Here is a 12,662-nt window from a genome sequence, read left to right on the forward strand (position 1 = left end):
TGGCTGAGGAGCAAGAGACGGGTTTGTCCCTTTCTCTCGCTCTCTCCCCAAACCCAGCTTGTCCTTCACATGATCTCGAAGCGCGTTCTGATGCCTCTTTGGTTCATGAGGGGGACCGCTATTCTCTTCCCGCCTCCGAGCTTTCTGTCCGCGATAAAAAAATAAAAAAAACATTGCCAAAAAGAGACTCCGAAACCCTCCAAATTAGGGAATAGATATTTATCTAGTAATCTGGGGAAGGGAACGCCTCATCAGTCCCTTCCCTTCTTTGATAACCTCCATGAAGAGCTTTCTCACTCATGGAGGAACCCCTATTCTTCCTGTGTTCACGTACCCTCGACGTCATTATATTCGACTATCGTGGGTGCTGAGGCACGGGGATATTCAGTGATGCTGCCGGTCGAAGAGATGCTTGCGGGCTATCTCTCGCCGGGCTCGGCATCGTCACTCAAAAAGCCTTCTCTCCCCTCAAAACCTTGTAGGACAACCTTGTTCTGCCAGATATATACTTTTTCTGTGGGTCTTAAAAACAGTAGGAAAGGACGTCAGGATTTAATTCACCGCTGCCTTCCGTGTTTCAATGGCGTGGTTCTCACTATCGTAAACCGGATTTCTTTTTTATGTCTACTCTGAAAAGCAAATCTCCTGGTTAAAGGGGCCATGGAATGTGTTCCCCTTCTAGAGAGAGTGTTAGATTATTACACTAAATACTTCCTGGTTCACATGGAGGATGAGGGGTGGCGTCTGGCTTAGATCTTAAAGCTTGAACTGCCCAGTCTGGGTGTTTAAGTCATAGATGCTGCCTATCAAGACGATCGTGTCTCAAGCCCTACGTCTCATTTGGCTGGTCACCATCGATCTTATGACGCACTTCTTTACTTCATTTAGAAGTTCTGCCACAACACAGGAAGTTCCTGAGGTTCGCTTCCGGGGGCGAACCTCAGGAAGTCTTCCAGTTTCAGGTTCTTCCATTCGGCCTAGCCCTTTTTACCCGCACATTCACAAATGCATGACGTAGCGCTGGCTCCTTTGCGACTCCGGGGCATCTGCATTCTGAATTATATAGACGACTGGCTGATCCTAGCGCAGTACCAGGAACTGGCAGTTCAGCACAGGGATATCATCTTAGTTCATCTGGTTTCTCTGGGGTTGAGGCTCAACGCCAAGAAAAGCGTCCTCTCTCCCACTCACAACACTGTCTATCGGGGTATCTGATGGTTTTCAGTCACAATGCGGGCACAACTGTCTCCCGCTAGAATTGAATCCATTCAGATCACCCTGAGCAAAGTCAGGCTAGGTCAAGGTTGCACTGTTATCAGTATCAACGATTTCCAGGTCTCAGGGCGACCGTGTCCTCGGTGATCCCTCTGGACCTTCTGCTCATGAGACCGTTTTTGTTGTGGCTCAAAGCCAGGGGATTTCTTCCAAGGGCTAAAACCCCTAGGCTAATAAGGGTTACGTGCCTCGGGCTTCGTTCCCTTTCTATGTGGTTCAGACCCCGTCATTTTTTTGCCTTGGGTCCCACTCTAGGTACGTCTTGTTGTCGCAGGCTGCTAACGTCCAGCTTAAGGGGATAGGAGGGTCGTCAGCTCGGTTGTCACAGTCACTGTCTCGAGTTGATGGCTGTATTTCTGGCCCTGAAATACTTCCTCCTAAGGCTGCCATGTCTTGGTCCGGGTGGGAAATACAGCGGTAGCCTCTCACATAAATCATCAGGGAGATCCACGTTCTTGTCAGCTGTATTTCTGAAGCGTCAGATTCTCCTTAGGGCCCAGGGTAAGCTCCTGTCACTCAGGGCAGTTATATCCCTGGATGCCCGTATGTGGGAGCAGATTTACTGTCCAGACAGAAAATACCAACGGGGGAGTGAAAACTCCACCCTATGGTAGTAGTTGGGCAGAGTTCGCCAGCAAGGGTCTTGCTTCTTACTGATAGCACCGAGCTGGCCGAACAGGGTTTGGTTCTCAGAGCTAATTTCTTTCCTTGATGGCTTGCCTTGGGCGATTCCGAACAGGAAGGATATTCTATCTCAGGCACAGGGGAGAGTATTTCATCCCTGCCCCGAATTGTGGAATCTTTCATGCTTGGCCCCTAAGGGTACCAACTGAGGGACACAGGGCTTTCTCCTGAGCTTATTGAGACCATTTTAAATGTGGGCTTCATCCACATGGAACAATTTTGGGTGAGATCGTATTGGGCAGAAGAGGACCTCTTCGCCTCTATGAACAGCGCAATGTCTCCTCTCCTTCTCCCTGAGTCACCCAGCCCCATTGGGTCTGGACGTTAAGACACATACATGACCCAGAATGCGTCTTTATGCGTTTCTTACCCTGGTTTCTCTGCTCCCGGGAGTCTTGGCAAATGTTCACCAGCAAGGGTCTTGCCTCCTACTAATGGCACTGCGCTGGCCGAACAGGATATGGTTCTCGAGTTAATATCTCTCCTCGACGGTTCGCCTTGGGCGATTACAATCTGGGAGGACCTTCTTTCTCAGACTCAGGGGACATATTCATCCCCGGCCTGAATTGTGAAACCTTTCGTGCTTGGCCCTTGTAGGGTACCAACTGAGGTTCACAGGGCTTTCTCCTGAGGTTATCGAGACCATTTCAAGTGCTAGGGCTCCCTCCACTTGGAACTGATCTGGGTAGATTTTACAGGGCAGAAGAGGACCTCTTCGCCTCTGTTGATAGCGCAATGTCTCCTCTACTTCTCCCCGAGTCACCCAGTTCCTGGGCTGATCGTGGTGGCGCATACATGGCACAAATCCGCCAGCATGCCTTTCCTTCTAATAATTTAATATTACAGAACTAGCTAACTGCCAGTTTGCTTCAGTTCTGGATTTTCTGTAGAAAGAACTGTCAGCAAGCATTTGCCTCACCACTGCCAGGTTCTATGTGGCCTCCACTTCGGTTTGCAGGGTGGGCAGGGTGCCCTCTAAGAGGCATCCTTGCTAGGACCTCTTCATAAGGTAAGACCCCCCTTTTAAACCTCTAGAGTCTCAAGATGGTTTTTCTTATGGCAATTACGTCTCTAAGGAGACTTGGGTACCTACAGGCTCTTTCTCTTTTGCCGGCCTGTTTTGAGTTGCCCCAGGTATGACCAAAAGCATTCTTTGCACCCTCACCCTGACTCACCCTGCCTTTCGCGACCCTTGGCTGGTTATTCTCCAAGCCTTCTGCTCCTTGCTGTTCGTAACGCAGGAGCAGCTAAGACTTCTCAGACTTTGTCCAGTCTGTACCCTTCAGACTTATGTCCACCGCATTTGCTAGTGGTGTAAAGTCAGGGCAGCAATTCTTCACTTGGAAGCCGTGACCGGGTGGCGGTCACCTCCTGGCAGACTATGTCACTTTGGGTGAGGGACATTACTGCCCGGGCCTACGAGGCGCGCGGTCAAGCTTCGCCAGTAGGTTTTAGGGTGCACTCTACCAGAGGGCTCTCCTCCTCTAAAGCCTTGGCTAGAGGTCTCCCCCTGCAGCAAGTTTGTGGTGCGGCAGGTTGGTCCTCTCCGCAAACATTCATTAGACTTTTATGGTTTAGATGTTTATGCTACTCCGGGCACACCCTTGAGTCGGCATCTCAAGGTCATGTCTGAGACCTCTTGTGTTCTTATAAGCATACTTCACAACCGTAGGGGTCCGGACAGCCCAGTGTGGCGGCGTGGGTATTGCGTTCCCAAAAGCGCTTAGCAAAGCGCAGCATCATAGTGAAGCTTTTTGTAAAGGGAACGTCTCGGGTTACAGATGTAACCCTTGTTCCCTGAAAAAAGCGAGATGTTTTGCCGCACTGGGATGCCCCAGGACTGCTCTTCAAAAAGAAGTATCTGACAACACCTGGTGATGCATCCATTTATAGCCTGGCCACAGGTGCATCTTATGATTACATCAGCCGAGGCTATAATGTCCGGTCAATGTTCATTGACGTGTTACACACATATTCACAGCTCGGTCACAACTAGGATTGTTCCCAAAAGCACATAGCAAAGCGCAGCATCTCGTTCCGCTTTTTTCAGGGAACAAGGGTTACATATGTAACCGGAGACGTTTGTTGCCTATAAAGCTAGAGTTTCACTTACTGCCCCATGCACTGCAAAAAATGATTTTCTAGACAAGTATTTTTGTCTTGTATTCCTGTCAAATTATCTAAACTTTCTTAAAACACGATTTATTTACTTGTCAAGCAAAATGGGATAAGATATTAAGTCTTGTTTTAAGATAACTCTAACTAAATTTAGTGAACTTTAGACTCAAAACAAGAAAAAAAATCTGCCAATGGGATAAGCAAAATAAACTTGTTTTCCTTTTAAATTAAGTTTATTTTGCTTACCACATTGGCAGATTTTTTTTCTTGTTTTGAGTCTAAAGTTCACTAAATTTAGTCAGATTTATCTTAAAACAAGACTTAATATCTTATCCCATTTTGCTTGACAAGTAAATAAATCGTGTTTTATGAAAGTTTAGATAATTTGACAGGAATACAAGACAAAAATACTTGTCAAGAAAATCATTTTTTGCAGTGTGCTGAAAACAGGTGGTACTTTAAGCTTGAATTGCTCTGATGATTGATTAATTTTTTTAACACATTATTTTTATATAATAAATCACACTGAATTAATGTGTTAAATCAACAGCCCTTGTTAAAACATTTTCTTATAAAACTTGAATGCCATAAATGCCCACTTCATATTTCTGCTTAAGTGAGCAGATACTGTATGTGTCAGACAAGTCAATACTGGAAGCATAATACTTTATGTTACGAAATTCAAGTCTACCCATTTGCAAACTATCAGCTCTACATACGTAATGCTATTAAACCCTGGGGAAATAAGCATTGATTTAACATTCATTTATCATGTGGAAACACGAGAAAGGGTTGGAGGATGAGAAACTCAAAAGATTCTAGGTGAAGACTTGCATGATGGCGTTCTAACCATTACAAGTCCAGAGTGCTTTAGTTAAATTGATTGAGTGAGTGTGTGTGTATAGTTGTATATGCGAGGACTTTAGGACTCACATCAGCTGGGCATTTGCCGTACTTCAAAATGCCTTTATCCAAGTAGAAGAATCTCTGTGAGGAGAGAGAGACAAAGAGAGAACATAGAAGAACTTGGGTCAGATTCACTGTGTAAATGATGAATTTGTTCTCAGAGGACGCAGACACTCTTGATGTATGAGAGGCTTCTATACTTGCATGCACACTCACTTTCTCATCAATAACAATAAACCTCATTGATTTTTGCAAATCTCAAGACCAAACGTCATGACGTCATGACCCAATGAGGTTTGATGTTATTGATGTGTTGCCATATTTGATTTGCAGACTTTATTCATTATTTTGGTCTGTTCATCATACAAAGTGATTGTACACATTCAGTGGAATTCAACAATTGTGACATTCTTTAAAATATCAATTTTATTGTTCTGTAGAAGAAAGAAAGTGATATGGGTCTGGAATAACATAATGGTGAGTAAATAATGACAGAATTTTCATGTTTGGGTGAACTATTCCTTAAAGTGTTGGTGTCCTTTTAGGAATACAATATATTCTTTTTTTTCAGATTAACATTTGTATTGATTGACTCTCAAACACAATACAGAACAAAGCAAAACATGCATGCACAGACTCAACCATTATTCCCCTTTAACCCTCATTAATTCCCTATCCCCCTCCCAACCCCCAACAAACATTCCCGCCTGAGTATACACATATAAACACGAAGAGAAAAAGAAAAAAGAACAAGAAAAAAAGTTCCTCTCCACATGGCCCTAATCGAGAACCTTCCAGAAAGGTCATGTATTTGTTCCATTTCTTACCATATGAACCTAATATGCCAAGCTGTTTATATTATATATTTGAAATGCTCAATTAGGTGAACCATTCTTGAAATGAAGGAGCACCAATTGACTTTCATCCTCTAAGAATTATTTGTCTGCCAATAATTACACTAGTTTGGACCATTGTTTTTGTATATTTGACACCCACAGTAATTTAATAACCGCCCCATCACCCAATATACACAGTCTGGGGCAGAATGAAATTTGAGGAACGCAAACATCATAGATCAAATTCTAGAATCTTAACCAGAATTCTTGAATCTTAACCAAACCACAGAGCAAGGGATATGTCTCCATCCTCTAACTGACCAAGTCAAAACAATCTAGAGGGAGTCCAGTAGAAACGATGCAAAATCTTAAACTGAATAAGGTGTACCCTTGCATCCCTAGACACAGTTTAAAAAATTATTAAATAATTAATCCTCCAATACCAAGTTCAAATTTCTTTCCCATATCCTTTTAAGAGCTGTTAAGGCCACATCACCAAGACTCAATGAGAAGTAATACACTGATGATTCATGCCCCTTTTCAAAGGCTGTGAGCACCATACTAAGGGTGTCTGCAGCTTTAGGGGGTTGTGTACTGCCACCAAAAATAGCACAAAGTAAATGGCTTAACTGTAAATGCAATGCGAAGCTCACATCCTGTGCGTGAAGTAACTTCTTACACTCTCTGAATCTCTCCCGTTTCGCTTGTCCGGAAAACCATATTGTTGTAATCCTCCCAACACAACTTGCCTTTAATCCTTTCCATGCGTAGAACAAAGTCTCTGTCTGCCGACTGCAGGAATCTTGCCAGAATGGATCGGGATCTATCACACGCCCTGAGAAGCCGGCCGATTGCCATTTCCAGATGACCGCACGTTGTGTCAAACAAATTTGGAATTAGCCCATCTAGGATCTTGACTATATCTTTACCTTCCTTTCTCTTGGGGATTCCAACTAAACTAACATTATTATGTCTGCTTCAATTTTCCAAATCCTCTAATTTTTCCCACACCTGATCCATATCAGTTTTGGTGGCCGGCGGATTAGTCTGCAACTCTTTTCCAGTTGCTTCCATAAGCTCCACTCGCTTTTCAGAATCGTCCATTCTTGTGATCACGGTGGAAACTTTCGCCTTCACAGATGTGGTCGCTCAACATATTTCCGAAAGACCCTCCGTGTTGGTCGAGATTTTCGTCAGTGCTGCATAAATGTTTGCAATATCTTGACCTACGTACTGAGGAGCTGTCATTTCCAACCGGACCCCCGCCATCTTGCTCTTGAGAGGTGTAAGGCATGTGTGACTGTAAATGCTTTTAAATGTCGTCAAAGGCCAATGATTTCAAATTCTTCGACATCCTCCACTCCCAGCGCAGTTTAACAATCAAAGCTAAATCAGTTATCAACGAGTAATATTGATTGAAAGGATAATTGTAGCAAAGTGTAGCGCAGCTCGCCACTAGGCTGCATCCACTCGCATGATTCCTCCAAATACAAAACATTCTTAACTTTTTTCTCAATTTAGACTGTTTTGGTTTAGAATATCAATAGTTCAATATGTGTAACTAACTGGGAGTGCTCTTTTATGTGTAAGAAAACTACAAAATATTATAAAAGAGAGAAACAAATAAATGTGCATTTGACAAAACAAAAAACATTATTGTTAACCAGGCTACTGCATAATGCAGCAACCAAATTAAAGGTAATCCCGGGAAATGGTTGCGATAATGACCATGACTAATGTTCAGTATCAGATTTGGATCAGTCAAATCTGGTCGATATCTCATCTGTTTAAAAAGCTCAGTATTGGTGCCATACCACTCCAATATTGAATCAAAGGATCCCTAATGAAGTTCTAAAACAAAGTTTCGGGAGAAGTTAGTTCATCTAATCCTGTCACTCATTTAGCAAGAATATATCAACAGCTGCTTAAATCACTACTGTGACAATTCTTCCGCCATCCTTCCCCAGCCCATCTCCTGCCTTATGTCATACATCCATCCCAACTTCATTTTTTAGTCCAGGTAGTGTTCCAGTCTCAAACTCGAGCACTCTATCTTGCATAGCACACCAAATTTGTTTACCTTCATCACATTCAAGAATTATCTAAATATGCAAACTCATGAAATGCAATTATTATTTGTATTTTTCCAAATGGAATGGTGGCAGACAGTTTATTATATAACTGTTTCTCAGATAAACACACATACCTTGTGCCAGCCTTTCATGGGCCATTTCCTCTTCTTCAGCATGTAGCCCGCCTGCATCTCTGGTTCCTGTACATTAGACAGACGACCACGCAAGCCCTCGATGATCTCCCAGCTGTCCTGTACACACACACACACACAAAGCACAATACAATTCAATACACATCACTCTACATGACACAGAGGGCAGGCAGACATGGCTTATCACATTTAAATTTCTAAATGATCCCAAGTAATGAACTGTCCTGAAAATATGGGTTATCAAATGCGAAATCCACAAGTAATGTGTCGAGAATACTGAGTGTTTCTAACTGTCACGAACCCCGCTCCTCTGCCCCATCTCCGCGTCCACGAGCACGCACACATGCACTCCGCGAGCGTGCTCGCTTCCCGCTTCCTCGCTCCGCCCCTTTGAGCTCGTAAGCTCTGTTTCCTCCCTCAGGCTTCCACGCCCGGTTTTGCTATTACAAGCTCACGCTCGTAAACTATCTCCCCCCTCTGACTCATGCTCGCTTCTCACGCGCATCAGCCTGAACATTATGACCACCTGCACTCACGCGCTTCCAATCCCCACACATTAGTTTCACCTGCACTCACGCGCTTCCGATCCCCACACATTAGTTACACCTGCACCTTCCCCTATAAATACCCAGCACTTCCGTTTCAGATTAGATTCCCATGTTTTGCCCCCCGCTAGTCTCGTCTAATTTTGACCCCCCTGTGATTCGTTCCTCTTAGCTTGCCAGCTCCCTAGTTGTTAACTGTTTTCCCGTCTTCTACCCTCTTGTTATTTCTGATTCTGATTACCCGGCTTTTTGACCCTACGCTTTCCACGACTACTCTATCTGTAGATTTGCCCCTTTGTCTTATCCTGATTCCCCGGCCCCGACTTTACGCTTCCCTCGACGACTCTCCTTCTGGATTTTCCCCACTGTACCTTTGCCTGCTCTTATTTAATAAAGCAGTTGTTCGTTACATTGTGACTGTCTCGTCTTGTGTGTGTGTGTGTCCGGGTTACAGAATAACCAACCTCACCGTAGACAGTCACAATGCGTCACTCCACGGATTCGCGCAGCTCTCTAGAGCGGATTTTCGTGGCGCGTTCTGTGCGCGGATTTGCGGCTGGGAGAGATGACCACGCACTCACGGCCCAGGGACAGCAGGTACGCACTTTGTTTGATTTTTGTCACCCTGTTCTACCTGTGTCTGTCCCTGAGCCCGTTTATGCTCCCAGCGCATTTCTGAGCGCCGTGAGCTCTTCGGGCGCTTACCTAGAGTTTTCCGAGCAAGGCAGTGGTTGTGTAACTCATAACCCCGCCCTTGGCATTATGGACCCAGCGGCCCAACTCATGGGTTTGCGTCAGGGGAGCCAAACCTTGGAGGCTTATGTGATGGATTTTTGTGTCCTGGCGTACCAGGTGAATTTTAATGAGGTGGCTCTGAAGACCATTTTTCAATGTGGACTGAATGAGCCAACCTCATCATTAATGCCTGGTGGTCACTGCTCCCTTAACCTGGCTCAGTTTATTGACCTCGCCCTACTGTACGCCGGTTCCTCATTTACCGTGGGGGAGGCAGAAACTGAACCAGCGAAGCCTTACACGGCCCCCGTCTTGAAGCCTTACACGGCCCCCGTCTTGAAGCCTTACACGGCCCCCGTTTTTAAGCCTTACACGGCCCTAGCCCCGAAGCCTGTAATGGCCCCAGTCTCGAAGCCTGGCACGGTCAGCGAGTCAACGCCCATGCCTGCCACGGCCAGAGAGCCAGCGCCCATGCCCGCCACGGCCAACGAGCTGGCGCCCATGCCCGCCACGGCCAATGAGCCAGCGCCCATGCCCGCCACGGCCAACGAGCCAGCGCCCATGTCTGCCACGGTCAGCGAGCCAGCGCCCATGTCTGCCACGGTCAGCGAGCCAGCGCCTGTAGCCTCGACCGCCCCAGAGCCAGCGCCTGTAGCCTCGACCGTCCCCATGGCCACATCCCCTGTTGGCCGAAGACGTCAGAGAAGGAAGAAGGCCCCTTCTCCCCAGTCTCGTCTTGTGCTCAAGACCGCAGAGGTTCCCCCAGAGTCTTCCACGGCTCTGCCGGGTTCTGCTCCGCCCCCCGAGTCTTCTACGGCTCTGCCGGGTTCTGCTCCGCCCCCCGAGTCTTCCACGGCTCTGCTGGGTTCTGCTCCGCCCCCCGAGTCTTCCACGGCTCTGCCGGGTTCTGCTCCGCCCCCCGAGTCTTCCACGGCTCTGCCGGGTTCTGCTCCGCCCCCCGAGTCTTCCACGGCTCTGCAGACCTCTGCTCCGCCCTCAGAGTCTTCCACGGCTCTGCAGACCTCTGCTCCGCCCTCAGAGTCTTCCACGGCTCTGCAGACCTCTGCTCCGCCCTCAGAGTCTTCCACGACTCTGCCGGCCTCTGCTCCACTCTCAGAGTCTACCACGGCTCTGTCAGCCTCTGCTCGCCCCTCAGAGCCCTCCCGGGCTCCGCCTCACGAGTCTCTCAGGGCTCCTCCTCTCGAGCCTCCCAGGGCTCCTCTGCTCAAGCCTCCGAGAACTCCTCCTCTCGAGCCTCCTAGGGCTCCTCCTCATGAGCCTCCCAGAGCTCTACCCCTCAAGTCCCTCAGGGCTCCCCCTCCTTCCAAGCCTCTCACGGCTTCACCTCTCGAGTCTCTCAGGGCTCCATCCCTCGAGTCTTTCAGGGCTCCACCCCTCAAGCCTCTCACGGCTTCTCCTCTCGAGTCTTTCAGGGCTCCATCCCTCGAGTCTTTCATGGCTCCACCCCTCAAGCCTCTCACGGCTTCGCCCCTCGAGTCTTTCATGGCTCCACCCCTCAAGCCTCTCACGGCTTCGCCTCTCGAGTCTTTCAGGGCTCCATCCCTCGAGTCTTTCGTGGCTCCACCCCTCAAGCCTCTCACGGCTTCGCCTCTCGAGTCTCTCAGGGCTTCTCCGCCTCTCAGGGCTTTCCCTCTCGAGTCTTTCATGGCTCCACCCCTCAAGCCTCTCACGGCTTCGTCCCTCGAGTCTTTCATGGCTCCACCCCTCAAGCCTCTCACGGCTTCGCCTCTCGAGTCTTTCAGGGCTCCATCCCTCGAGTCTTTTGTGGCTCCACCCCTCAAGCCTCTCACGGCTTCGCCTCTCGAGTCTCTCAGGGCTTCTCCGCCTCTCAGGGCTTCCCCTCTCGAGTCTTTCATGGCTCCACCCCTCAAGCCTCTCAAGGCTTCGCCTCTCGAGTCTCTCAGGGCTCCTCCCCCTCTCAAGCCTCTCAGGGCTCCCCCTCTCGAGTCTTTCGGGGCTCCCCCCCTCAAGCCTCTCGAGCCTTCCAGGGCTCGACCACTAGAGGCTCCTATGGCTCTGCCTCCCGAGCCCCCTATGGCTCCCCCTCCAGAGCCTCCTACGGCTCCACCTCCCGAGCCTCTCATGGCTCTGCTCCCAAAGACTCCAGAGCTTCCTAGGGCTCCGCCTCTCGAGCCTTCCACGGCTCTGCCACCCGAGCCCCCTACGGCTCCCCCTCCAGAGCCTCCTACGGCTCCACCTCCCGAGCCTCTCATGGCTCTGCTCCAAAAGACTTCAGAGCATCCTAGGGCTCCGCCTCTCGAGCCTTCCACGGCTCCGCCACCCGAGCCTCCTACGGCTCTGCTCCCTAAGACTCCAGAGCCTTCTAGAGATTCGCCTCCCGAGCCTCCTGCGGCTCTGCCTCCCAAGCCTCCTACGGCGCCACCTCCCCCGGCTCTGCCTCCAGAGCCTACCAGGGCTTCACTCCTGGAGCCTTCTATGGCGCCACCTCCCACGGCGTCACCTCCCTCGGCTCTGCCTCCAGAGCCTTCCAGGGCCTCACCTCTGGAGCCTCCTACGGCACCACCTCCCCCGGCTCTGCCTCCAGAGCCTACCAGGTCTTCACTCCTGGAGCCTTCTACGGCGCCACCTCCCACGGCGTCACCTCCCTCGGCTCTGCCTCCAGAGCCTTCCAGGGCTTCACCTCTGGGGCCTCCTACGGCGCCACATCCATGGGCTCCACTTCCTGAGCCTTCCAGGCCTTCGCCCCTAAAGCCCCCCTCGGCTCTGCCTCCAGAGCCTTCCAGGGCTTCACCTCTGGAGCCTCCTACGGCGCCACCTCTAAGGGCTCCACTTCCAGAGCCTTCCAGGCCTTCCCCCCTAAAGCCTCCTTCGGCTCCACCTCCAGAGCCTTCCAGGCCTTCGCCCCTAAAGCCTCCGTCGGCTCCACCTCCAGAGCCTTCCAGGACCCCAGCTCCAGAGCCACCTACGGTGCCGCCTCTGACGGCTCCGCCTTTCACGGCTCAGCCCGGACTTCCTGACCCTCTACCTGTCCTGTTGCCTCTTCCCTGGCCTCCGGACCCTATTCCTGTCCGGTGGTCACCTTCCAGACCCCCGGACCCAGTACCTGTCCTCCAGTCGCCTTCCAGACCTCCTGACCCAGTCTCTGCCCTATGGCTGCCCCCTAGACCTCCCGACCACCCGCCTGTCCACTATGTTCCCCCTCACCTTGCCTTGAACTGCCCATTGACCCCCATGGACTGTTTCATTTCCCTTTTGTGCCTTCTGCCCCCGTGAGCTTACACGCTCGTTCTGTCCCCCGCGAGCTCACACACTCGTTCTGTCCCCTCGAGCTCACACGCTCGTTCTGTCCCCTCGAGC

General features: G+C 49.5%; 1 protein-coding gene across 6 annotated transcripts in view; it reads right to left on the reverse strand.

Moving 5' to 3' along the window:
* Positions 1–12,662, reverse strand: part of LOC127657839 (oxysterol-binding protein-related protein 3-like) — a 116,486-nt gene that overhangs the window by 44,644 nt on the left and 59,180 nt on the right. For all 6 annotated transcript variants that reach the window (XM_052146771.1, XM_052146775.1, XM_052146774.1 and 3 more), the window contains 2 exons: positions 8,026–8,142; positions 5,011–5,064 (listed from right to left, as the gene is read on the reverse strand). In XM_052146771.1, coding sequence (XP_052002731.1) covers positions 5,011–5,064; positions 8,026–8,142 — 171 coding nt within the window. The remainder of the gene's footprint in view (positions 1–5,010; positions 5,065–8,025; positions 8,143–12,662) is intronic.

Source organism: Xyrauchen texanus, chromosome 17 (genome assembly GCF_025860055.1).
Source record: "Xyrauchen texanus isolate HMW12.3.18 chromosome 17, RBS_HiC_50CHRs, whole genome shotgun sequence".
Lineage (NCBI taxonomy): Eukaryota > Metazoa > Chordata > Actinopteri > Cypriniformes > Catostomidae > Xyrauchen > Xyrauchen texanus.